Source organism: Balaenoptera acutorostrata, chromosome 16 (assembly GCF_949987535.1).
Source record: "Balaenoptera acutorostrata chromosome 16, mBalAcu1.1, whole genome shotgun sequence".
Classification (NCBI taxonomy): domain Eukaryota; kingdom Metazoa; phylum Chordata; class Mammalia; order Artiodactyla; family Balaenopteridae; genus Balaenoptera; species Balaenoptera acutorostrata.
In genome coordinates this window covers 50679579-50707261 of record NC_080079.1, presented here as the reverse complement: position 1 = coordinate 50707261, position 27683 = coordinate 50679579, and the positions used below count along the sequence as shown (strand labels likewise).

Sequence of the window (27683 nt, the reverse complement as noted above, 5' to 3'; positions counted from 1 at the left end):
GTTGTGGCTCGTGGACTCTAGAGCTCAGGCTCAGCAGTTGTGGCGCACGGGCTTAGTTGCTCCGTGGTGTGTGGGATCTTCCAGACCAGGGCTCGAACCTGTGTCCCCTGCATTGGCAGGCAGATTCTTAATCACTGCGCCACCAGGGAAGTCCATTAAGAATATTTTAAAACAGCTTTATTGAGCTACAACTCACATAACATACAATTAACCCATTTAAAGTGTACAGTTTGTGTACATATTCACAGATATGTGCAGCATCACTGTGGTCAATTTTAGAACATTTTCATTACCTCAGAATGAAACCTTCATTTAAAAATTGTGAATCAAAAAAAAAAATTGTGAATCACTATATTGTACACCTGTAACTTGTATAATATTGTACAACTATACTTCAATTAAAAATATTAAAAAATGAAACCTTCATACCCTTTAGCTATCACCCCCCCATAATTTTATTATTTTAAAATAGTATTTTATATTTATCTCGTTGTTATATCAAAGCCTGTTGGTTCAGGATTTGGAAAGAGAAAGCATAGTTTAGATTAAAAGTACAGTCTCTGGAGTCTGACTGACCTGGGTTAAATCCCAGCCCTACTTTATATATTAACTGTGTGACTTTGGTCAGGTTACTCAACCACTCTGAGCCTCAGTTTTCTTATAATATGGAATTAGTAGAGGTACCTGCCTCAAAAGTTTATTTTAAAGATTAAACAAGATAATAAATGTATAGAATTTAGTACAGTAATTGGCACATAGTAAATGTTCAGTAAATATAGAGAACATGTTTGATGTTGCACTTTTGTTCTTAAATCAACTAGCAAGTATTTGATGCTATTAGGCATTGTTAAGTACTGAATGTTGTTTCTATCAATGATTCAGAATGTTTTCTGTACTTAAGCAACGTTTTTATACATTTTATATTATTTTCTCTCATATAAAACTCTCATTACTCTCTGAGAATACAGTTGATTTCCTGTTGATAGAAAACAGTAATAGTAGCTTACACTTAGAAAGTACTTATATTTGCCTGGCACTGTTCTAAGTGCTATACCTGCATTAACTCCTTTGATCCTCACCCTTCAGATACATGCAGTTATTCTCCCTGCTTTACAGATTGGATACCAAGGAGGTTAAGCAACTTGGTCCAAAGTATTACAACAGGTTAGTGGTGAAGCCAGGATTCTAACCTTGGTACTCAGTCTGGCTACAAAGCCCATGCTCTTAACCCTGTGTTCTTCTCTTTATTCTCTCTTTCTTAAAAGAATGGTAGGTGGATTTCAAACATCTTGGCATCTTGGCTTTTGGGAGTTCTATATTAAGAAGGACTGTGAAATCTTTGATGCTTGATTGTAAGGAGAACTAAAACAAGTATTGATATCTGCTATGGACATGGGCTTCAGGGTGGCTGGGAATTTATCATCTGGTTCAGACCATGCATTGATTATTATGTTCCACCACTCTAGAATCTGGGCCCCAGGTGGGACAGTAGCCAGGCCCAGTGCACCCTCCCAGCCCCCAACACCCCAGCCCTCCCAGTAAAACGCCCATCTGAACCTCTACCCCTCCCTCCTAGCATACTATCAAACCCTGACAGTCTTTAGAAGGGCCACTTTAAATTCAGCCCACAGTGATCTCTCCACCTGTGAAGCAAGTCTTTTTTACTTCTCAGTTAATTGTCACGTGTGGTGGTACAACAGTATATGTATTGTCATCTGGTGCTGTTGTTTAAGCTTTAATATATTATGGCTTGACTCCTCAAGTTGATTAAATGTTGCTTGCCAGCAGGGAACTGTGTCTTAAATGTTTTAAAATTTACTGTAGTGCCCTCAGAAGTATTATCCAGTAATCTTTTCTTCTCTCTCTTTCAACCTCACTTGCTTATTGATAATAGAGCTGTTCTCTGAAATTCAAACATATCTAGCTTCACAATCTTAGTCCCTAAAGTACAGGTGTGTTTTGAAGAAGGTGGGTAGTCCATAGTCAGGCTGTTGTATTATGTGCATTATATTGGGGTAGTTGCTTCTAATTGTCTGTCTGAAACTCTTCAAAACCTGATGTTGCTTCTTTTTGAAATCTTACTTGATTGCCCTGGTTGTTGCTCATCCTGCTTACAAGCCCCTCCCTTAGGCATGTGACTCACTGATGTAAAATACAGTGTTGTTCAGTAATTAACTACCTGCCTCTCATCACATAGAAATGAGAACTTAAATGCAGCCTTCCCACCTAAAACTTTCTTCTCTGTGTGTTTACCTATCTGTGAACATGTAGCAACACTGTCCTTTTGGAGGAAATATCTGTAGTCCATTTCCCACTCCTGTCGGAAATGATTAGTTTGCATGTGCCTGTACAAGTGATGAATTTTATATGGGTGCTCTAAATTGAAAATTGTATTTTCTATAATTTCTAGAATGTTTAGTTTCATTGATGCACACGTTTGGATGAATGACAATTGAATATTTAATGAAGGTAGTTTTTAGTTTTTAATAAATAATAAGAAAGCCAAATATTGAACACAGGTTAACTGGATTAAATTCTGACCATCAGTACATCCTTAGGTAATAGGATGGTTATCCATTTTAATGATGTATAATTTTTTTTTTTATGGAAACTACTGATGTTTTAAAGAAATTCATTCCATCCTTACTGCCTTGCCTTGGCAATCCTGAAAAATATGGGTATGCATCATTAGGAAGTAAATCTGTTCTGCGAAAGAAATTTTAAAACATTCTTCTATTTGCTAAGTAGGACATTTAAAAGTACTGTGTTCTAATATATTGGTATTGCTATATGTATTTAGGCTGTATCAAATAAAATCTTTGTAGGGACTTCCCTGGTGGTCCAGTGGTTAAGAATCTGCCTGCCAATGCAGGGGACACAAGTTCGAGCCCTGGTCCAAGAAGATCCCACATGTTGCGGAGCAACTAAGCCCATGTGCCACAACTACTGAAGCCCAAGCGCCTAGAGCCCATGCTGTGCAACAAGAGAAGCGACCACAATGAGAAGCCCGCGCACCGCAACAAAGAGTAGCCCCCGCTCGCCGCAAGTAGAGAAAGCCCGCGCACAGCAACGAAGACCCAACGCAGCCAAAAATAAATAAATAATAAAAATAAATTGATTATAAAATTTTTTTTAAAAGTCTTTTATATTATAGTACAGTTGACTTGCTAAACAGTTTTTTGTAAGCCCATATGGCTTTAAATTGATTATGATACTGTTTCTGAAGCACAGCTGTAATTCTCAACCTGTTAAGATAAACGTATTTTTCATCCTGTTGAACAACTTACAATTTATAATTTATAGGAAATAAATTTAAAAATTTGCTGATGGAGGAAAGATCTCTGGGATTTCCTTGTAGATCTGTCAATATTTGATTTTAATAATCTCTGTCATACTGACATTGTTTACTAAAAACTATGTGTAAAATTATAACTCATAATAGATAAAGTACCTCTTTTTCCCCAATTTTTTTACCTTAAAAACTTTTAAATTGGTATAATATTTGAACAGATAGTAAATACCCATTTCAGCTATATTTACCAGTTCACTTGCTAACATTTTGCCTCATCTGCTCTCTCTCTCTTTGTTTATAAAAATACCCACACTTTTTTTTTCTGAGCCATTTGAAAGTAAGCTTCAATAGCCACTGTTTCCACCACCCCTCGCCCTTACCCTCGTGGTCTTTTATGAAATCTCATCTAGTTTTTTTTTAATAGGATACCCTACATTTACTGTTTGCATTTTTGTATTTCATGACTAAAGATAAAATTTTTTGGAATGAATGATATATAGGTAGTGTTGTGTATTTTCTGTTGCATTATCTCAGGAGATGAAGTAATTTTTTTTCTTTTTCTTTTTCATTTTATAATAGTATTTGTTTGGATTTAGTATTTAGCTTAGTATTTGTTTTATTGCTTCTAAAGATTTGTCATATCATGTCCTTAAATTTCAAAATGCAATTTTGTAGTGCTTATGTCTTAATTTCTTTAATTAACTTATGATAGATTCCAGAATATAGGAAGTGATATAATAGACATTTGTGTACCTAATACCCAGACTTAAAAAATACTAACACTTAACCATACTTACTTCAGATTAAACTAAAATTTTTATTCTAAAATCTATCCTATATACAAGGGTACATATGATGTAGATGTACATTTTACAAAGTTTTAATAATAAATGAATATATCTGTCCCAACCTCCTATCTCAATAAATGTAATGGCATCTTAGAAGCTTTCCAGGCCTCAGGACAATGGCTTCTTCCCAGAAGAAACCATCATCCTAAATTATTAAATGTTATTCTGTTACTTTTCCTTAAGTTTTTCCACTTTTGTATTTTTTCCTTTAACATACATTTTCCTAGTGTGTACTATTTTTGAGTTTTGTGTGAATGGAGTCATACTGTATATATGTATTCTTCTTGGACTTGTTGGGTTTTTTGGGGTTTTTTCCCCCCCTCTGGCTCTGTCTCTCTCCAACCTTCGTTTTTTGTTTTTTTAAATTTATTTATTTTATTATTTAATTTTATTTATTTATTTATTTTGGCTGTGTTGGGTCTTTGTTGCTGCGCTCGGGCTTTTCTCTAGTTGCAGCGAGCAGGAGCTACTCTTCATTGCGGTGCGTGGGCTTCTCATTGTGGTGGCTTCTCTTGTTGCAGAGCACACAGGCTTCAGTAGCTGTGGCACGTGGGCTCAGTAATTGTGGCTCGCAGGCTCTAGAGCACAGGCTCAGTAGTTGTGGCGCACGGGCTTAGTTGCTCCACAGCATGTGGGATCTTCCCGGACCAGGGCTTGAACCCGTGTCCCCTGCATTGGCAGGCAAATTCTTAACGACTGCACCACCAGGGAAGCCCTGGACTTGTTGTTCAACATTATGGTTTCGAGATTTCATTCATGTTGACACACTTATCTGAGGTACATTCATTTATACTACTATGTGGTAATTCCATTATATGAATATACTACAGTTTATCCATTTTACTGTTGTTGGACACTTGGGTTTCCTCTAGTGTTTGCTGTTAAGAAAATGCTGCTGTAAATATTCTTGTACATGCTTTCTGGTAGATATGTGCAAAAGGTTCCCCAGATTATATACCTTGAGCTAGAATTTTGGGGTCTTTGGGTATGTAAAATGTCAACTTTACTAGGTAGTGGCAAAAAAAACTTTCTTGTCAACAGTTGTACATTAAGCCAAATAAGGAATTAAAGAGAAACAGGTTTGTGAGAAGATGGAAAAACAAATGATGAGTTCTGTTTCATGTATTTTGAGCTTAGCATCTTGTTAGAAATGTCAAATAGGCATTTGAGGTGTGTTTATAGTTTTTAGCTCCACGCATCTTTGTTTTTTTCCTTGGTTGTCTCATTCAGGTGTCTCATCTATCCCTTCTCCTTGAAGTGGTCTTATAAAAATTGTTATAATACCACAGCATAAACATTATTTGATCATAATAGAAGATGTGTTCAGTTTTTATACCCTCAGTCTCAGGCTGTCATATGCAGCCTTTTTATTTTTATAGACTTCAAAACATAGAGCTATATTAAGCTAGTACAGGGATGATGTAAATGAAAAGTGGGGAGAGGGTACTGTTATTATGAGCAAACATGCATTCTAGGTAGCTGTTAGCAAGGGGAAGAAAACTTAACAAGAAAAAATGGGGATGCAAGCTAAAACAAATAAGCAGACAAGCAAGTAAATAAGTACAGTAAGTCCCCTCCATACGAATCTTCAAGTTGCAAACTTTCAAGGATGCAAACGTGCCCTTGTATGCCAGCTGTTGTACTGTACTACTGTACTTTTCAAGGTACTGAAAGATTAAAAATGTTTTCTTTATTTTTTTTTGTTTGTTTTTTATGTATTATTTGTCTGAAAAGTATTATAAACCTATTACAGTATACTATATAGCCGATTGTGTTAGTTGGGTACCTAGGCTAACTTTGTTGGACTTAACGAACAAATTGGACTTAACGCTCTTTCAGAGCGGAACTCGTTCGTATGTAGGGACTTACTCTAAATAAACACGGCACTCTTGGGACCATTTAGAACTGGGGCCAACAACACTATGTATTAATAGTCCCTGATAATTTCACTATGTTGTAGCATAACTCTGTAACTGGTGTTCATAATGTTAATTCTAAATAATCTTTATTCTTCATTTGAAAAGGTGCAACAATGCACATTTTAGAAGAACTGGTGAACCCTTAGCACTCCTGATGATTCCTAATAGCAGAAATTTCATTGTTTATATGTAGTTATGGTGTGTTTACCTATCAGCTAATAAAACAAATGATCTATGGATAATTTCTCAAAACTCTACAGGAAAAAAATGGGTGATATATATTTCTGTACTGACTGAACTAGATATATTTGGAAAGGAAAAGAAGATGTATCAAATCATTTAAATGTCTTTTACTGTGAATATTACCTTAATAAATTATAGAGAAAATTAAAATGAAAATATAGTAGTGGTTTTTATGCCCCATTGTCAGAAGAATAAATTGAAAAAGAGCATACAGGGAGATGATTATTTGGGGGTTTGTTCTGCTGTAGGTGGTTATATCAAACTTGCTACATTTGCTACCCCTAAAACAGATTTGACATCACCTAGGGGTAACTGCTTCTTCCCAGAACCAGAGGGTGAGGGGTACAGAGGGGACTGAAGACCCAGAATTTGGTCTAGGAATTGCTGGTTTCTTTAGACTTTTATTATGGGGATTCCTCATTCCCACAGGGTACTGGAAACCACTGCAGAATTGAAGTTGTCTAGCTGATTTGAAAAAAATAATGTATCTTAAATAATCTTTGAACAGTTATTTTGCTATTCCAAATCTAAAGCAGAGGTAAAAACAGTTTTAGAAGGTAGAATTTTTTACATTTTAAATTTTGAAATAATTATAGATTCATAGGAAATTGAAAAAATAATAGTAAGGTGAGGCCCTTGTATCCTTCACTTTCCCCCAGTGGTTACTTCATACATGTAGTACAATATAATCTAGAAGTTGACACTGGTACATTTTGTATATATAGTTCTGACCCATTTAAACACTGTGGTGGTAGATGTGTGTAACCACTGCAGCATCAAGACATGGGTTCTGTCCCCACAAAGATCTCCCTTAAGCTACTCACACACTTGCCCCCTGTGGCAACCATTAATCTCTTTTTCGTCTCTATGATTTTGTCATTTCGAGAGTGTTTTATAAATGGAATCATACAGTACATGACCTTTTTTCACTCAGCCTAATCCTTTGAGATCCATCCAAGTTGTATGAATCAATAGTTTATTCCTTTTTATTGCCGAGTAGGATTCCATGGTATGAATGTACCATAGTTTGTTTAACCATTCATCTTTTGAAGGGCATTCTATTTTTTCCAGGTTTTGGCTATTAAAAATAAGGCTGCTGTGAACATTCATGTTCATTTCTTTGGGACAGGTGCCCAGGAGTGCAGTTGGTTACATGTGAGTGTATATTTAGTTTTTAAAGAAACTTTCAAACCATTTTCCAAGTGGCTATGCCGTTTTATAGTCTCAACAGCAATGTACGAAAGATCCATTTTCTTCACATTCTTGTCAGCACTTGGTATTGTCACTATTTTTTATTTTAGCTGTTCGATTAGATGTGTAGTAATATCTCAGCATAGTCTTAATTTGCATTTCCCTGATGGCTAGTGTTGTTGACCATATCTTTTCATGTGCTATCCAAATATCTTCTTCAGTGAAATATTTCTTCATATTCTTTGCCCATTTTCTAGGTGAATTTTTTTAATGTTGAGTTTTGAGATTTCTTTACGTATTCTAGATGAGTCGTTTGTCGTATATTGGGATTGCAAATATATTTTCCCAGTCTGTACCTGTGTCTTCATCTTCTTAACAGGGTTTTTTGCAGAGCAAACATATAAAATTTTGATGAAGTCCAATTTATCAATTTTTTTTCTTTTAGGGATCATCCTTTTGGTGTTTTTCTCCAGTCCCACCCTCTACCCCCGACCCCAGACAGCCATTAATATATTTTCTGTTTCTATGGACTTGCATATTCTGGAATTTCATATAAATGGAATCATATAATATGTGGTCTTTTATGTCTGGCTTCTTTCTTTCACTTAACATAATATTTTCAAGGTTCATCCCTGTTATATCTAAATTGGTTCTTATTATGGCTTCTTTTTTTTTTAATGGCTGAATAATACTCCATTGGCTGGATATTCCACCTTTTGTTTCTCTATCCATGAAGTGATAGACGTTTAGGTTGTTTCCACTTTTTTGCCTGTACTCAGAACAGTTGGTGTGTACCCTTTCAGCCCCTTACCTTCCTCACATTTATTGCATGCACGTGTGCATGCACATACTACTATATGTGTGTATGGTTTTCTTTTTAATAGTGGAGAAGTGACTATGTTTTTTTTTAATATCTTTATTGGAGTATAATTGCTTTACAATGTTGTGTTAGTTTCTGCTGTACAACAAACAAAGTGAATCAGCTATATGTATACATATATCTCCATATTGCCTCCCTCCCACCCTCCCTTTCCCACCCCTCTAGGTCATCACAAAGCATCGAGCTGACCTCCCTGTGCTATGCAGCAGCTTCCCACTAGCCATCCATTTTACATTTGGTAGTGTATACATGTCAACGCTACTCTCTCACTTGGTCCCAGCTTCCCCTTCCCCCCTGCCCCGTGTCCTCTAATCCGGTCTCTGTGTCTGTGTCTTTAAACTTAAGAGTATTTGGGATATCTTTCCAAGTCAGTACAGACAGATAAGATGTATTCCATTTTTTTTTAATGACCATAGAGTGTTCAGTGTGGCTATTTAACTGATACTACACTGAAAAACATTTAGGTGAGATTGGGTGAGTTCTGTTTTTCTTTCTTAAATAACATTGACAATAACCATCCTTATACAACCATCTTTGTGATACAGAGCTCATTTTACCTACTTTTGGATTTTTCTCTTTCCTGTCACTCTTCATCAGTCACTTATTCAAAAATATATAGATTACCTCCTGTGTGCCAGTCACCGGACTGTGCTTATTAAAACATAGGGGACACAGCTGTACTCAGGGGTTGTCTTAATAAAGAAGATATACCTATAAATAGACAATCATAATTCAGTATGAAAAGTGCTATAATGTGTTATTACCAGACTCCTGTGGAACAAGTAGCTACATAAGGAGTGAAGAAGTTTCAACAAAGGAGTTATTTGAGATGGATCTTTGTGAGGACAAATGGAACTTCACTTGACAAAAGATAAAGATAAGAACATTTTGATTTTTGCGTTAGAATAGCAAGTTTGAAGAAAGGTAGAAGCATTAAATAGCCTGGCATATTTAGGAACAGCAAATAGTTCAATATGGCCAGCGAGAGGCTTTTTGGCAGAGATTGTAGGAGATGATAAAGCAGGTTAAATAGATTGAAAGCAGATTATAGCATTCTGTGAATGTCTTCCTAAAGAATTTGGACTTCGGGGCTTCCCTGGTGGCGCAGTGGTTGAGAATCTGCCTGCCAGTGTAGGGGACACGGGTTCGAGCCCTGGTCTGGGAAGATCCCACATGCTGCGGAGCAACTAGGCCCGTGAGCCACAATTACTGAGCCTGCGTGTCTGGAGCCTGTGCTCCGCAACAAGAGAGGCCGTGATAATGAGAGGCCCGCGCACCGCGATGAAGAGTGGTCCCCACTTGCCACAATTAGAGAAAAGCCCTCGCACAGAAACGAAGACCCAACACAGCCATAAATAAATGAATGAATGAATGAATGAATTTGGACTTCATTTTGTACATAATTGGAAATCACTGAAAAATTTTAAAGCGCACTTGTATTTTTATTATTTCTAATAAATTTTTAGGGTTGTGCTATGAATATTTCAGAGCATTTCATCACTGCCCCAAATTTCCCACTTCTACCCCTTGCTCTAGGCAACCACTGCTTTGCTTTCTCTCTCTTTCAATTTACCTTTTCTGAGTAGTTCATATACATGGAATCATACATGTAGTATTTTGCATCTGGCTTCTTTTAGTTAGCATATTGTTGAGGTGCATTCATCTTATAACACGTATCAGTATTTTGTTCCTTTTTATTACCTGATAATATTCCATTGTTTGATGGTACTACCCTTTGTTTATCCATTCATCAGCTGATGGATGCTTGGATTGTTTCCAGTTCTTTGCCATTGAGTAATGCTGCTGAGAACATTTGTATGTAAGTCTGGTTTTTTTTTTTGGTGGGGGGTGGGTGGCTGCTCTGGGCTACATGTGGGATCTTAGTTCCCCCACCAGGGATCAAACCCATGCCCCCTGCATTGGAAGTGTGGAGTCTTAACCACTGGACCACCAGGGAAGTCCCTGAATATAAGTCTTTATATAGACACATATTTTCATCTTTCTTGGGTAGGTTCCTATGGAGGGAATTTTATTGGTGAGATTATGTTTATATTTAACTTCTTAAGAAATTGCCAAACTGTTGTCCAAAGTGGCTGCATCATTTTACAGCAATGTGTGGAAATTCCAGTTTCTCCACGTCCTTACCAACATTTGGTGTTGTGTGTCTTTTTGAGGATGGCCATTCTGTAGTGGTATCTCATTATAGTTTTAATGTGTGTTTCCTAATGACTTATGATGTTTATAATCTTTTCATGATGCACAGTTATATTTTAGAAACATGAGTGTAGTGCAGAGGCAAGAATGGAGGTGTGTTCCGCCAAGAGATGGGAGGCTGCACTAGATGTGTAGAGTTGAGAGAGACAGATTTCAAAGATATATCAGAGTTAGAACAGGCAGCGATTAATAACTGCCCAATACAATAAATAAAGCAGAGGGATGTGTGACTAGTGACCCAAAGATTTTAACCTTTGACAGGTAGCTGGTGCTGTTATTAGCCAGAAAAGTGAATATGGGTGCATAAACAGTTTTTGTGCTGGTAGATGATGGCTGTTATATTCTGTTCTCTTGATGTGTCACTGGAATAAATATTTAATACAGCTGTATTATAGTATATAGTGTATATTATAATATAGTTTGGAAATATGTATCTAGTTCAAAAGAAGGATCTGGATTAAGATATGAATTTAAGAGAGTTACTGCTGTATAAATAACAGTTGAATTCATTGAAATAGTGTATCTATTCCTAAATGGCTGTATCCACTGGGTTACTTTTGGTAATTGAAAATTACATAAATAATAAAAGGGTTGAATATACTATAATAAAAAGATCCAAGTTAGTAAAATGATTCTAGGATTATTTCATCCAAGCATACATAGCAGCATCACCAAGGACCACCCAGGTTTTTTCCATCTTTTAACACTGCCATTCTTTTTCTGTTGGGTTCTCCTCTTCGGCTGTTTCTTTCCTCATGGTCCTAAGATGGCTGCCATTGTTCTGCTTAACAATTCAAACCCAAAGTTACCTGCAAAAAGTACGTGTTTTCACCTGGGTGTCTTTTTTTCATCAGCCTGGGAAAACCTTTCCCGGAAGTTCCCCAGCAAACTTAGTGTCTTGTCTTGTTGGCCAGAATTGCATCAGATGCTTATTGCTAACCCTCTCATTGGCAGGGGGGATGGAAATTGACACTATTGGCTTAGACTAGAGCTTTCTAACCCTGGTGTTAGGCATCCTTTTGTCATATCTCTTTTGGAAGAAGCTTTTTTCCCCATGCCTTTTGGTTCTCTGTTCTCTAGACAACTAAGTTTCACATCACTGAGTTTTTGCTATTCAGTACTTCAGATCAGCTAATATTTGTTGAAATCCTACTCTGTGTCATTAGCTGTGCTAAGTTCTAGGATATAGCAATGAATAAGAAGGTTACAGTTTGATACCGAAATATGCTTAAGCGGAAGAGTGCTATCATGGAATTATACACTAAAGTTCATTTGTATTTGGGGTTTAATGCCACTGTTTATATCTTTAGTTTTATGAGAAAAGTCATCTTGAGTTTCAAAATCAAGCTTATATTCAATTTATAAATGAACTTTTGGAACATTTAGAATATAACTTGTTTATACATTTGATCCTCCCTTTCTGTATTAAGTGGATTACATCCTTTATTATAGAAATGCATGATAAACTAATCTAAATTATACTGTTCATTTGAGTTACAGCTAAAACTGTATTATGTTTTTCTGAAGCATAATGTTTGAGTTTTTTAGCTAATGTACTGAAAATTTTAATAGTAATACCTTTAGTTTAAGAGCCTAACTGAAATGTTTTATAAAATGATTATTTTGTAATTTGCTATTTTTAAAAATGGTTTTATAATTGCAGCTCTGATGTTTACAGCAGTACTTGTACAGTATGTAGGGTGCTTTTTATGAATGCTAAGAGAGGGGAAATGAAGAAAGGGGATTTGGAGTGGTGGAAGGAAAAATGTACAATCAATATTGCTGATTTTGTGAATACTAAGAAATCTACTTTTTGACATCTGGTACAAATAGAAAAGCAATCTTAAGTTTTGTCTTAGACTGAGTATTTATCAAAAGCATATTTATACTAGTTCTTTTTGTAAATCTTACTAATATAGGAGTTAATAGGTAATGTCCAACACCTCAAAGATAACTAAAATATCCACAATTGATGTTTATCACTGATGGATTCTGTATGGTTAGTGATCTTTAAAGTATCCCAGTGCTTTAAGATTTAACCACTGTAATAATTTTGAAAACCGAGAGGGATGTGTACATTTTTATGGCAAAAAAATATTTTTGTAAAGGCAATATGGGATTAAAATGAACTTTTCCCATGTTTGCAAATGCTTATTAACTTTTAGGAAATTCCAATGTTCGCTCTGAATTACAAAGTACTAGAATATATCCAGAAAGATTCGCTTTTCGTTTATTATCAGTCATTAAGAAGCTCTAATGTGTTTTTAAAAGAATTACCTTCCCTTAATATGTTTTCTAGAACTAAGAAGCTTGAAAATTTCAGGCACAAAATCTTTGGTGAAAATATTAATACTTACAATTGTTTAGTGTTTGGTTCTGACTGGATCCCTTGTCACTGTTAAATACAGTTTATAGTGCTAAAAGCCTGTGGCAAATTACCTTATAAATTGAGTGATTAAAGTTGTTGCAAGCATTTTGCCTATGTAAATCCTATTGCTGTGCCTGTACATATTTGTAGATCTCTGCTTAAAGGACTGTAGTTGCAAAGGTTAGAAAAAGCTTTACTTTGACTCACACAATTTCTAGTATGTAAAAAGTGACTTGCAGACCTGTACCGTGAAGCACATCCTGTCCTTTGATTGCCTTTTATTTTCCTCTTAGTAATGAAGTCAAATCTTACTTGGTTTTCCTTAGCCAGTCTTAAATTCAATCCTTAGAAAAGGTTTTCTGAAGTTTATGATTTGTCATGTATTTGTACATATGAGAGAATTGAGGGAGGATAGATAATTCAGGGTCTTGGACTTTGCAGATGGTATATTTGAAGATTCTTTGTGATTATGTATTTTCCTTTTTTTAAAATTAACTTTAGATTTAGCCTAAAGCTTGTAACTTTTTTTTCACACCAAGGAAGCAGTGTTGTAATAAATAGTGCTATAATAAACAATGGTTGGTAAGTGGTTTACATGCCAATTTTATTTATTATTTGATCCATTGTAAATATCTGGTAGAATTAGAATCAGGCCATATATTTTTTTTTAATAAATTTATTTATTTATTTATTTTTGGCTGTGTTGGGTCTTCATTGCTGCGCGCGGGCTTTCTCTAGTTGTGGCGATTGGGGGCTACTCTTCGTAGCGGTGCGTGGGCTTCTCATTGCAGTTGGCATCTCTTGTTGCGGAGTGTGGGCTCTAGGCACGTGGGCTTCAGTAGTTGTGGAGCACGGGCTCAGTAGTTGTGACTCGTGGGCTCTAGAGCGCAGGCTCAGTAGTTGTGGCGCATGGACATAGTTGCTCCACAGCATGTGGGGATCTTCCCGGACCAGGCCTCGAACCCTTGTCCCCTGCATTGGCAGGCAGATTCTTAACCACTGCGCCACCAGGGAAGTACGAATGAGGGCCATATATTTTTAAACATAGTCACTTTGATGGACTATTTAAAACTTTATGAGACTAGGTTAATCTGAGCTTTGTTTAATGTAGTGATTGCCTCCCCTCTCTTCCATACACCCTTAGGGAAGAACGGAGTTATTGGCAAAGAATGGCTTTGGAGGAAAATCTTTATGCCATTTCTAAAGTGGAAACACAATGCATTTATTTTTTGATTAGTATAAGGTAAATTTTTTAAGACTATGATCATCTCAGAGAAAAAAAAAAACACCTAAATACCAGGTCTCCATTACTGCTCTCCCTGATTTCTCTGAGTCATGGTCTAAGAGTTTTATAGTCATATGAATACCCTGAAAAATGTCAGGGATCTGATGAAGTTGTAGGTAACTAGTGCATTGAGAAGACTGTTAAAAGGCTTCTAAATGTAGACAAAGCATTACTAATTGCTTTCAGGGTCAGTCTGTCTTTAGTTGGACCATGAAAGATTTAGCATGGCCCTATGGCAGCCTGTCTGCTCAGTGGAGACTCTTGTCCTTAAGAAAGGCTATCTGATACGCTAGACCGTTTCAGGTTGCCCCAGTTTACATGAATTTAGTCATTATTGCCAAGACTACTAAACCTCAGTGTGACACAAATGATACTTCTAAATGGGCTTGAAGACAAAGGCATTTTGACCTTGCAGTGGGACATAAGTAATATTCATACAGCTTAAAATTTTTCTTTTTAAAATATGAAACAGAATACTGTACTATTTGACATTTCAGTTAAAAGATACATTCAATGAAGTTATTTTTATGATCTCTAAGTAAACAGCACACCTGCCTTTCAGTAAATTAAAATTTTTAACGTTTTTCCTCTTTTAGATTTATGAACGTTGTCCCTTAGAGCAGTAGGGTACTAATGGCAGTAGTAACACAGTTGAAACCTATGCCATGGACTTAGACCAAGCAGTGCAATTAATTCTTGACCCTCACAATTCCTAATATTCTAGGTTGAAGTTTGAAATTAAAACTGCTTACTGAGACTTTGTGATAGAAAGTGAAATACTAGCTGGGTGGTCCAATTTTTGTTCAAGTAGGAATCTGAATATTGTAGAATTGTAAATTTTAGTGCTGCTTCTGGCTGTTATCATTTTTCAATTTGAGATGTGTATTTTTTTTTTCAAAAGCTTGGGCCGATACAGAAATTTTACATGTGAGTAATTTTTTCTGCAGAACTACTATGTTGTAAAGTTGAAAATACTCAAAATGTGAAACTTCTTTGGGCAGAAGTTTGTAAAGTGATAGATTTCTAATGTACTGTAGAAGTTTTCGTTGAGTTTACATTGAAAATGTATAGTTTTATGCATGATAAAATTTTGGTATTTCTTCTACATGTGTTATTCTGACAAATAAACATTCTTTCAGTCTTGAATATGTTCCTTTTTTCTAAACAGATTTATGAAAATATGCATCAGCTTAATACTGTCTTGGAATTCATGAGATGGAAGCATAGGTCAAAGCTGTTTGGAGAAAATTGGAAGTACAGTTTTATCTAGCCACATCTCTGAGGTAAGGAAAAGACAAAGACTTAAGAAAATAATTAGAATAATATGAAAATTCTCATTTCTTAACAATTGAAAATAGTCCTTCTGTATTACCACTGCAGCTTTATGTTAGCTTCTTTATTCTTTAATCACCTTCCTTATGAGTTCATAAGTATCAATAGTTATAACATATTTTTCTCTCCTTATAAATGTTGAACCTCTTTAGGAGTAAAAAGTATTTATTACTAATACAACTTTCTTTACTCTAATTGTAGAAAATAAGCATTAAATGATGTATATAGTTTCTTCCCTCTGATGATGACAAAACAGAGGTTAGAATGGAAGATTATATTAAAATGAATGTTTACATTATTCTGAAACTTTCACATATTTAGAATTTAGGCTAAAATTGTTACTTTGAATAATAGATCTTTGGAGGTAGAATTTATTCAAAGAAGTGGGAACTGCAGTAACATCAGGGACAGGGGAGAAGAAGCCATTCTAAGACAATACGTACAGAGAAATCAAGTTTATTATTTTCAAATCCATAGAGACACAGATTATCAGGTAAAAGGTTTAATCCTTCAGGGATCTGTACTTTAAAAAAAAAAACCCAGAACATACACTTTTGTGAAGCGGTCTATACTTTTTCCTCTTTAAATAGTAGGTTCTGCTTCCTTATAGCATTCATTCATCATCCTTCTGTCCCTTCCAAGCTGGTCTATTTGTTCTTTTGAGAAATATTCATGACTTTCTAATTGTCTTTTGTTAGATTTCATACTCTTTAATCACTGTAGTAGTTGCCATTTTTCTTTTCATGAAATGCTGTTGGCTTCTATGACCCTGTGCTCTTCTAGTTCTACTTCTTTAATTACTCCTTCAAAATTTTTTTCTTTCTCCTCCTATTATTTTTTTTTAATTAAAGAATAGTTGTCCTCCTATGGTTAAATAATGACCATCCCTAAGGTTTTATATTTGAAATTCTTGTTTTTCTTTTTTATGTCTTTCCTAATCTCTTGATTTCAGCAATTACCTCTAAAATTCTCTCTCTCAACCTCATATCTCTGCTGTGACACTTTTCTAAGCTTTGACACGTATTTTCAACTGCTTGCTTCCCACTCAGTGTTCCCACTTCTATTATTGGACCTCTTTGTCACCCACGCTCAAAGTCTCAGTGCCAAATCTGATTCTTCATCTTTTCCTTCCTACTCTTAGTAAGAGATCAAGTCCTATCAGTTTTACCTCTATAATATATCATGAATGTTTTCATCATCTCTTTTCTAATCCCCTCGTCATCATCCAAGTTTAAGTTCTTATATCACATTTCACCTGAAATATTGCAGGACTTTTCCCACTTTGTGCCTCTCCTCACTCTCTTTTCCATCTGTGTGTTGCTACCAGCTTAAATTTTCTCAAAGGTAATTCTGGATGTACTGTCAGTAACTCTGTTAGCCTACCAAAGTAAGGACAAACTCCTCTAGTAATAAAGTCTCTCAGCAGTGTAGCATTAAGTGAGTGACAGCTTTGCCTGCATCCATCCATTTCTTTCTCCCTTTAAACACTTACTAAACACCTACTCTATTGCAGGCACTGTGTTAGGTGCTGAGAATATGCAACATTCGGTAAAATGAGTTCCTTACTTTACTCTCAAAGAATAATCCGTTTAGAGATGAGTATACAAAGAGTTAATGTGAGTGCAACTTGAAAAGTGCTATATGAAATTGGAAAAGTGTATTGGTATCATCTAGAAAGGCTCCACCAGCATCGTTAGAGGCGAGAATTGTCAGGGAGGCTTCACATAGGGAATGGCATTTGAGTAGGGTCTTCAAGGATAAGTAGAAGATTGCTGAGTGTAATTTGGAGGCAATAGAATTTCATGCATAGAGCCCAGTGTAAGCAGGGGAAACTTGAGATGTATAGAATGTGCAAAAGACAGAAGAGATCATTTTGTATGGTTTGAATTCAGGACGAGAGAGAGGGTTTGAGGGACAAGGCTGGAAGAGAGCTTGTTTGTGAAGAACTCTGGATGCCATGATAAGGAGTTTAGACTTCATTTTGTGAGTAGTTGGCAGTCTTTGAAAAATTTTAACAGAGTTATTTTGGATCATAATCGTGTTTTGTTACAATTAACATGGCAGTGATGTGAATGATAGTTTGGAAGGGGGAGATACCAAAGCAGAGAGACAATTAGGATACTCTGTTGCAAGCAAGAAATAATGAGAATCTTGATTAAGGTAGGGATCAACTTACCTGAAATTATGAAAACCTGTAAGCACTGATTATCTAGCAAATGTTTAATTTTCTTCTTCTATACCCCTTGCATGTATGATACTCTTCAGCCGATGATTTGATATTGTCCTGTGTTTTTTCTCTCTTCTGCTCATGTTATTTTTTCTCTAGGCGTGTTTTTCCCTCTTTATCTCGTTTAAGGCCCCAGAGCACTTATTTTTGTCCTTCAGAATATTACTTTTTTGGGTCCTTGTTAAATTATGTAACAACAAGTCACAAAGGAGGAATCAGAAAATAAAGAACATGGTCCCTAACCTCTGCTTATAGTCATATCAGTAAAGTATGTATATAAGTAATTAATACAAGTAATGATAACCAGCATCACCAGGTGAAAGTGATAAATGTCAAAGGAGTCATTTATTACTTCCAGTCAGAGTTCTGTAGCACTGAGAAGTACAGATAGAACATAGAAGAGGTTATTTGATCTGGGCTTTGAAAGATGAGTAGAATTTGGTAGGTAAAGAAAGAATTAAAAGATGTTTCTGGAAAAGCTGATTGATAGAAAATGAATATTTCCATAGGAGTGTAGAAGAGGTCTTGGAGAGGGTAGGAAGTATGACATAAAGAAAACTGTATTTTAGGGGAATTACTCTAGCAGTGATGTATGAACAAACATCATTAGAGAAATGGAGTGAGGAGTCAGGGAGCTTGGAAGGCTGTAGGAGTAGTTAGGCATGAGGTAATCAGAATTCAGTCAGAGTGGTGATAGTGGAAATAGAAAAGAAGGACTAAATGGAGTAGGGTATGTTGTGAAGGAAGAAGGGACACTGATTTGTGACTAGATGTTGAAAAGAGAGGATGATGCCCACATTTTTTATCTGGATAGCAGGGATAATATTGGGTATCGTTAATAGCAAACATAAGTAATTCTTCAAATCTAGTTAAATCCGAGTTTTCTAAGTTTAAAGAAACACTAAAATGGATGTTCTGCTGTATTGTTGGTCTCCTCATTTGCTTATATACAACAAATATTTTTGCACATTGTTTTTCAAGCCTTAGCATACTGAAAAGGAGGTAATGTGAAAAAAGCAAAGTATTGCCTCTTTAGAAGAGTAGTTTTTAGAGAAATAAATACTATTCTGCTCATATTTATCTCTTTCGTTATTCTTTTAAATGCTATGTAAGATTTAGTAAAATTTAAGAATGTTTAAAGTATTTCTGCAGGTATAATTCTGACACTTAATGAAAGATGGTATCTTATTTAATAGAATTATTGCTAAATGAATGGAGACCTGTGAAGATGCTCATTAAGCAGAATTTGATGGTTCCACCTTAACAAATAAACATTAGTATGATAATGTCCTTAGAGAAATACCTTATAGTGAGGTAATATTACCTTATAATATAAAACTAACTACTTTTAATGCTTTTATTAAAGTTGTTTTCAACTCTTAATTGATGATTGATTTAGGGCTTTGCCATATTCAGAAATATTTCAACACTGTATGTTGAAAATAAAGTAGTCACTATTTGTTTTGTAATTACGCATTGTGTAAAATTGGAAAACATCACATTATTGAGGAAGGAAACATCACATTAAGAAAAGGCTTTATGATTAAACTATATTTTCAAGTTATTTCCTCTCTAACATAAATTTGGTTAAGCGCTCAATTAATATTTGTACTATATATATTGTGTATGTATGTGTGTGTATAAATATATATGTATATATATTTTAAGATCTCCTCTATCATTCTTATCTCAGAATAGTCACAACATTGTTTCCCGAAGTGTTGAGTGTGTATCACTGGTATTATTCAGAATGATTTTAGGTGGCACACAGATAAATCTGTAAACTTTTCCAGTTATATATTTATTTTGATAACCTATTCGTGACAAGTAATATTTAACATAGTGACAATTATGTTCACCTTTATTTTCTCTCTGTTTTGAATTCTGGTTCAGAAACTAGAGTTAATCATACCTTCAATTTATGGCAGTAAAATTGCTATCTTTGTTCTTTATAAGGCCCTTGAGTTGATATATTTTATTTTGTCTTCTTTATTCTTGACCTCCACTCCCATTTTCCTTTCCTTCCGCCATAGGAAACCATTCTAATTTGTTTGCTCTATATCTTTGAATGAATGTATCTTTATAAAATATAGTGTTGTTGGTGTGTATGTGTTTAATTGATTTAATTAGGCTTTGCTACAGATATTCTGCCCTTTTTTTCCCCCACTATTTTCTTTAGCACCAGAAAGTTATATCTCTTCATGTTGCTGTGTACATTCTTACTTGTTGCTTCTAACTTACGTTGAGTTTCCCATAGTGTACTGCACTGCATTCTTCTACTTAGAGGCAGCACACTCTTCTTAAAAGCACAGGCAGTGGAGCAAAGTTGCTTCAGTTTGAGTTCTAACTGCACCACATCTTAGTTTGGGTTTCTTTGAAAGTAGAGCCTGAGAAAGGGACTTATGGCTTGGGTAGTTTATTTGGGAGATGATCTAAAGAAGCAGAAATGAGAGAATGGGAAAAGTGAGAGAGAGAAGAAAGTAGAGTTACATAAAATGTGTCCATGAGCTAGTTATCACTGTGAGCAACTGGGATTCAATTTCCTTGGGTACCTTCTGAATGCACCTCAGCATTGTCCCACCAAAGGACAGACAGGAACTTGGGACATTTATCCACTGACTTTCATGTTTTGTTAATTGAAGGTGGCTCCTAGCTCTAGCACTTGTGTAGTTGTGCCTATATACTGCTGAGCAGTCGTCTTTGGGTTTGGAGGAAGCCCTGAGGAGCAAAACAGAGCAGTGCCTTGGCTCACACTTGATGTCAGATGCTGTTGGACAGTGCATAGATCTGTCCACTGCAGCTGTAATGAGGAAAGGTAGGCTGAGCACTGCAAGTGTCTGCCACCCCTTTTATTACACAGATTATCTCGTGTTCTATTAAGTCCACTCTGTCACTGACCCTTCAGAGAGGTGGCTGGTTGTAATTGCTAAAAGCAGTCTCTAAAACAGGAGGGTTAGGGGAACATGTTGTAGTCCCTCTACTGCAGCTGGTCCCTGAGGACATAATTGATTCTGTAATCCGTGGGATAGTGGTGCTGTCCATGGGGTATATTGTGGGCGGGAAAGGCAAACCCACAACTGGAGTCAGTGTCAGTTCTGCACCTGCATGTGTTAGTTGGCATTCCACAGCAGCAGTAATTAGGTCACCTTCATGAGAAGGAAACCATGCTGCTGGGCCTTTGTAAAGCCTTCCTGTCTGTCACTAGGGCTCCTCCATTCACAACCCTATTGCTTAAGCATTGAGGTGGTCGAGAGCAGAAGCTGGCAGATGTCCACTGACAAGTCACTCCATCTGTAGTTGGGATGCAGTTAAATGCACCTTCCCTCTTGGTGCTTTGTGGTGGGCATTAACATAAGACATAAAAGATTGGCACTTTGTGCTGACTCCCATAGAACCATCAACATGCCTCTTCTCCAAATTCTTTCTCTTATTTTCCAGTTTTGCCCCTTCTATCCCCCTAACCAGTCAACCATACCATTTGCCACTCCCAAGGAGTCCATGTTTTCCCTTCTCTGGTCACTTCTCCCTGTGCCATACCCACTGAGAGAATTTCTACCTCATCATTGTCTTTCAGAGCCATCCAAATAGGGCTGTAGAGCAGTAGTAATCCATTTTTGATTTGTTTCTGTTAACCAGGCCCCAGGTGGTTTTTTTTTGTCATTGGCCACCAGTAACCTACCATAAAGTCATTGGTGTGAGCAGAAGTAAAGATACCAATATGATAGAGGTAGGTGACATGAAGTTCTGGGCCACCTCTTGTAGTTTAGTAGTGCCTTCTGGACCTGCCTAGGTCCTATTACATCACACAGTGGATTGCTGCTGTGCCTAACCTTGTGACTTGGTGGATCATGATGGGTAGCTCTGGTCACTAAACCTTAATGTTTCATGGTTGGGAACTCTGCTAGGGCCTAATATCATGCCAGGAGCTACACTTTTCATACAGTGTTGTAGAAGTTACGTGCTTGCTTCAGAAAATCTATAGGGCTGTGCTGCAACTCTCCTACTGGAACTTGCCAGAGAATTGACATGGCGTCTGTTTACCACAGATGTCTCTAATACCTTTGCATCTGAGCATCAGGGCAGCTTACACCAGAGCTTGATCTGCTGAGAGCCTCTTCTCCTCTAGATCCTAATCAAAACGGCAGCCTTCTGAGTCACCCAGTCTCTTCTTTTTTTTAAGTTAAAAAATTTAAAAAATGTACCAGTCATCTTTCATTGGGCATTAATTCTCAGTTAGGGTGTAAAAGGATTCAGCAAAGATCAAGTTCTTCAAAGAGAGGTGCAGGGCAAAGATGGTCATGGTAAGGCCTGCAGAGAGCACCCTTCACGCCGGGCCCTCATCAGTGGTTCTTGCGTAGCTGTTCATGTTTGAGTTCCTTGTAAGAAACGCAGTAGTTGAAAAGCACATCAGCTGCCAGCACCATAGAAACCCCAGGGGTGCTCCCTTTGTTTATATTGACATACTTGTTGTCATACTGGTAGTAACCTCTTTGAAATGCTCTGATGGTGCCTTTGGGGGTGAAATCTTGTGTCAGTATCCAGTTTGGCAGATCCTTTATTTTGACATCCATGAGTTTCTTCTCCACTGGTACAACTAACACCATCTTGGTGTCTTGGCTATTCACTGGCACCCAATCTTTTCTAATAGTTCCATTTAACCAGAAGCCGCTGTTCTGATTTTCAGCTTAGCCTTCCCTCCGTTTGCTGAATTCCCTTTAAATGAATTGTATTTTTTTATGCCCATTCTGGGGCTTTGGGTTCCCTAAGCACTCATTTAGTTCTGGCTATAGGCATCTATTATTCAGTGGCAAACCAATAGGCACGAAAGTCAGAGTTGTTTCTGTCCTGTGGACTGATAACAAAGGGGCCAACAAATTGTTGCCCATTTCTTGAAGCTCTGGGAGCAATCCTCAGTGCTTCCAGGCACTCCTGACTGCAAGATCTGTTAGCAGTGTGGCAGATGAGAGTTGCTTCTAGGTCTGCTGAGATCTGTTAGATGGAGCAGCCTTTTGAGGGTCCAGCATTGCAGTAAAGCAGTTATAGCGCCAGGCTTGAAGATGAGCTCCATCTTTCCTATTGGTTTCTCCTTGGACTCCATTGAAAATGTACTCCCACACCTACTGTCTTCTGTAGAGAAACCTAGAACTCATGGTCTCAGAAACATCCTACAGGCCTTGCCCTCAGGCTCTTTGGTTATTGTGCTACTCCTGAAAGGGAGACAGAGAAAGTTTATTCCCATTCTCTTCAATTCAGACTGCCTCCTCATAACACAGATATCTTTATTCTTTTCTTAATTTAAGTTTGGTGGGTATTCTCCTTGCTTACTTATTTGATCATTCTCCAGTTTGGATGCTTTTAGATTCTGGTGGTGGTTTGTGTTATTGCAACTGCATATGGTACTGTAGGAAGAGCATGCCACAAGATTTCCAGTAGCATCTTTTCATAATCTGTAGTGACATTTCAATTCCTGTCTTTATCCTCCATCCTAATACTTCTCTCCTCTTCTACTATCTTATATTTTCAATAGTTTATTTCTGGGTGTCTCAGATAGAAATTCTAGTTTAACTTCTGAGCTCATCTACTTCCTATCTTTTCGTCCTTTCTTCCTTTCCTCCCTCCCGTCCGTTTTTTTGTGGGTTAGGGGCTAGAGGAGGCTTAATTGTCCCTTTTCAGAACATTTTTTTTTTAATTTTTAAAAGACTACATAAATGAGGCATGAATAAGTTCTTGCATACAATTTTGAACAGTATGCACCGAAGCCTAAAGCCCTCTTCACTACCCTCACCCCACTGCCCTCCTTACCACACTCCCCTCCACCCCATTTGCACCTCACTGACCTTTACATTACAGGTTATTGATTTGGGAGATTTATTTTTATAAAATTATGCATAATGAGAATACTGGCCTCATAAAGTTAGTGTGAGGATTAAATGAGTTAGTACATGTCAAGTATGTATAACATGTTAGAGTTCTTACTTCATAGTATAAAAAACAGTATTATAAGAAAAAGCTAATAAACTTAGAGCAAAGATAATTCAAAATATGAAATAAGGCAGAAATATTTGGGGGAAAAGGGCTTTTGCATATACTAAGGTTCCCTGTTTCATGACTTGGATCTAAATTTCTTTTCTCTAACATCTAGAAATCACCGGAGGGGTGGTGGTTTGGGGAGCAAAGTTATTGAGCTAGGACTTGGATTGTTGGGTTAGTAGTAGCTGGCTATAACTGTAAGGTTTGGAGATACATTTGTAGATGTTAGTATACTTACAAAGAAGTATTAGAGTTTATTATGTGATTTTATAGTTGATTTAACTCCCCAGTTATGTTTCCCTTAAGATATTAATATTATTTTTATTCATTTCATTCACCTATTGAACATTTATTGTTTTGCTTAGTAACATGCTAGAAAATAGAGGTTACAAGTGCCGCAAGATAAGTCAAAAAAATCACCTGACTAAATAAGCGTTATGAGAGGAGGGATCACGTCTGTTTCATTGACTGTTGTATAAGTGTGATGCACATACCAAGTAATTAATAAATACTTTATGAATGAGTGTTAGTCAAGAGCTAAGGCGCAGCTATGGTTCATGTTCTGGGTGCACTAGAAGTACAGAGATGGGCCAGCTCACTCAGCCTGATATGTAGGGGTCAGGGATTGCTTACACAGATGATGCATAGGTCAAGTCTGAAGAGTGAACTGTAGTTAACTTGGTGAGAAACAAAGGGAGGAAGAAAAAGGATGTGCAAAGGATGGGAGTCTAAAAGGGATGCCTGTAAATATAGAGGCTTCAGTGATTTCAGTGTAGTTGGATCATTGTAAAGGTATGAGGAGTGAATGGGAAGATGGTGTTAGAAAGCCTGGCGGAGGCCAGATCATAGCAATTCTTCTTATGTCTTGGTAATTCCATCCTATGAAATGAGAATATTTATAGATTTTTTTAAGCAGAGAGCATGACAAGTCATTTAGTTTTAGAAGTTAGGTTTGGTTTAGAATTTAGCATTTTATTAAAAGTGATCATGTACTAGGCTGTACAGCAAGTTCTTACACAATTCAAATGATCATATCAGCCACACTTTTTGTCAACAAATACACTTAAGTTAAAACTGAGTAACAAACAGTATATATAGGCACACATTTGGAAATTTAAAAACCTACCTCCATAAATCCCACAGGTCAAAAATAAAATGATAATGCAAGTCAGAAAACACCTAGAACTAAACAATAAAGAAAATTAGGACTTATTAAACTTGTGTGACATGTTTAACATACTCATATTAAAAGATTAAAAATATTAATAAGATAAGCACCTAATTTAAATTAGGAAAAGAACAACAGAATAAATTCAAGTGAAGTAAAATAGGTGATAAAAATAAAAGCTAACACTTGTAGAGCACTTGTTATATGTACCAAGCACTGTTCCATGTGCTTTACAAGGATTATTTCATTTAATCTTTGCAACAACCCTGTGAGGTAGGTACTCTTACTATTCCCACTTTACAGATGAGAAAACTGAGGCACAGAGGAAAACTTATCTACACTTCTAGCTAATAAGTGATAGAATTGGGGCTAATTAGAAAAGTTTTTTTCGTATGTTTGTTTGTTTGTTTTTAAGATATGATGGAGAGAGTTAACATGGCCAAAAGGTGGTTTCTTGAAAAGGCTGATAAAATAGACAAACCATTTGAATAACTGATCAAGAAAAACACAGAAAGCACAAGTAGTATTGGGACTGGAAATGAGGACATAACTTCAGATATAGCAGAGATTTTTTAAAAATAAGAGATACCTTGAATAAGTTTATGCCTATACTTTTTAAAAAAATTTATTTATTTATGGCTGCATTGGGTCTTTGTTGCTGAGCGCAGCCTTTCTCTAGTTGTGGTGAGCGCGGGCTACTCTTTGTTGCGGTGCAAGGGCTTCTCATTGCAGTGGCTTCTCTTCTTGCAGAGCACGGGCTCTAGGCACGTGGGCTTCAGTAGTTGCAGCATGCGGGCTCAGTTGTTGTGGCTCGCAGGCTCTAGAGCACAGGCTCAGTAGTTGTGGCGCACGGGCTTAGTTGCTCCGTGGCATGTGGGATCTTCCCAGACCAGGGCTTGAACCCGTATCCCCTGCATTGGCAGGAGGATTCTTAACCACTGTGCCACCAGGGAACTCCTACATTTTACAATTTAAATAAAACAACAATTTTAAAAATGCAACAATAAAATTGATTAAGGTGAAATAAAAAAACCTAGATATTTCTGTAATTATTAGAGAATTTTAATTTGTAGTGAAAGATCTGCCTCCTCCCATATACTCACAGATAAGCCCTTGGCTCAGATGATTTTAAAGGTGAGTTCTATCAAACTATTCAAGTGGTAAATATGTCCAGATATACAAAGACTGTTTGAGAGAATAGCAAAATAAGGAAAGTTCCTCAGCTTATTCTGTGTGAGTAGTATAACCTTGATACCGAAACCAGACATGGATAATATGAGAAAAAAATTATAGGTCAGTCTTTCTTATGAACATAGATGTAAAACCTAACAAAATTGTTAGCGAAACAAATCCAGTGGTGTATCTAAACATGATCATGTCTACAGTACTGCAGTACAGTTCTGACACTGCCTACCCACTGTTAGTGTCAGACTCCACAGTTTTAAGGGCACAGTCCCCAACAAGACTGCCCTCACTTGAGATGGCAGTCACAAGTTTGGAGGTCCCCAGGCTACTCACACTTCTGACTAACTGGCTACAAATCCAGGAGGATTCCCGTGACCGCCCCCCACATTTGACAATTCATTTATATGACTCACAGAATTTAAGAAAGTGGTATACTTATTTTTTAAAATAAATTTATTTATTTTATTTATTTATTTTTGGCTGCATTGGTTCTTTCTAGAGAAAGCTGTGCACAGGCTTTCTCTAGTTGTGGTGAGCAGGAGCTACTCTCTTTTGCAGTGCGTGGGCTTCTCATTGCCGTGGCTTCTCTTGCTGCGGAGCATGGGCTTTAGGCGCATGGGCTTCAGTAGTTGTGGCATGCGGGCTCAGTAGTTGTGGCTCGTGAGCTCTAGAGCACAGGCTCAGTAGTTGTGGTGCACGGGCTTAGTTGCTCCGAGGCATGTAGGATCTTCCCAGACCAGGGCTTGAACACGTGTCCCCTGCATTGTCAGACGGATTCTTAACCACTGTGCCACCAGGGAAGTCCCAAGTGGTATACTTATGATGATAGTTTTATCAGTATAAAGGATACAGATTGGGACCAGTCAAATGAAAGAGACACACAGGGTGAGGTCAGGGAGGCTTCCAAATGTGGAGCTTCCATGCCCTCTTCCCCTGGAATCGGGGTGTGTTGTCCTAGGAAGCTTATCTGAGCCATGGTGTGCAGTTCTTATTGGAGTTTCATTATGTAGGCATGATTGAATAATTGGCCATGTGACTGAACTCAATCTTATGCCCTCCCTATCCATACTCCCTGGAGGCTGGGCTGGCTCAAAGCCCCAGCCCTCTTCTAATCACATCACTGGTCATTTTGGTGACCATCTCCCATCCTGAGTCAGTCATTAGCATAAACTCAGGTGTGATCCATGAGGCTTGTGAATAACAAAGACACTTCTGTTACCCAGGAACCAGGCGTAGAGACCAGACAAAATATTTATTTAACGATGACAAAACAGAATTTATCCCAGAAATCCAAGGATGTTAATGTGTTAGTTATTGTTGCTGCATAACAATTCATCCCAAAACGTAGGGACTTGAAATTCAGGAGCAATTTACTGGGTGGTTTTGATTCAGGATATTTTGTGAGATTGTAGTTTTGTCAACAGGGGCTGCATTCATTTAAAAGCTTGACTGGAGGAGAATCCACTTCCAAGATGACACATTCTCATGGCAGTTGGCAGGA

General features: G+C 37.0%; 2 protein-coding genes across 4 annotated transcripts in view; one reads left to right on the top strand and one right to left on the bottom strand.

Annotated features, from left to right (window-relative positions):
- Positions 1–27683, top strand: part of BMPR1A (bone morphogenetic protein receptor type 1A) — a 141445-nt gene that overhangs the window by 65331 nt on the left and 48431 nt on the right. For both annotated transcript variants that reach the window (XM_057530900.1, XM_057530901.1), the window contains one exon: positions 15409–15523. The gene's annotated coding sequence lies outside the window, so the exon portion shown is untranslated. The remainder of the gene's footprint in view (positions 1–15408; positions 15524–27683) is intronic.
- On the bottom strand, positions 22140–22403 carry LOC103010657 (ATP synthase subunit f, mitochondrial-like). 2 transcript variants are annotated; one of them, XM_028164599.1, is made up of 2 exons: positions 22286–22403; positions 22140–22168 (listed from the first exon to the last, which is right to left on the bottom strand). In XM_028164599.1, the coding sequence occupies exons 1-2, from the start codon at positions 22401–22403 to the stop codon at positions 22140–22142; spliced, it is 147 nt and encodes a 48-aa protein (XP_028020400.1). The 2 variants fall into 2 exon arrangements, with proteins under 2 accessions (XP_028020400.1, XP_028020399.1); XM_028164598.1 differs by having other exon boundaries at positions 22140–22403.

Excerpts from the sequence above, each read along its gene's own strand:
- LOC103010657 (XM_028164598.1), bottom strand. The coding sequence starts at position 22,403 with ATGGTGTTAGTTGTACCAGTGGAGAAGAAACTCATGGATGTCAAAATA.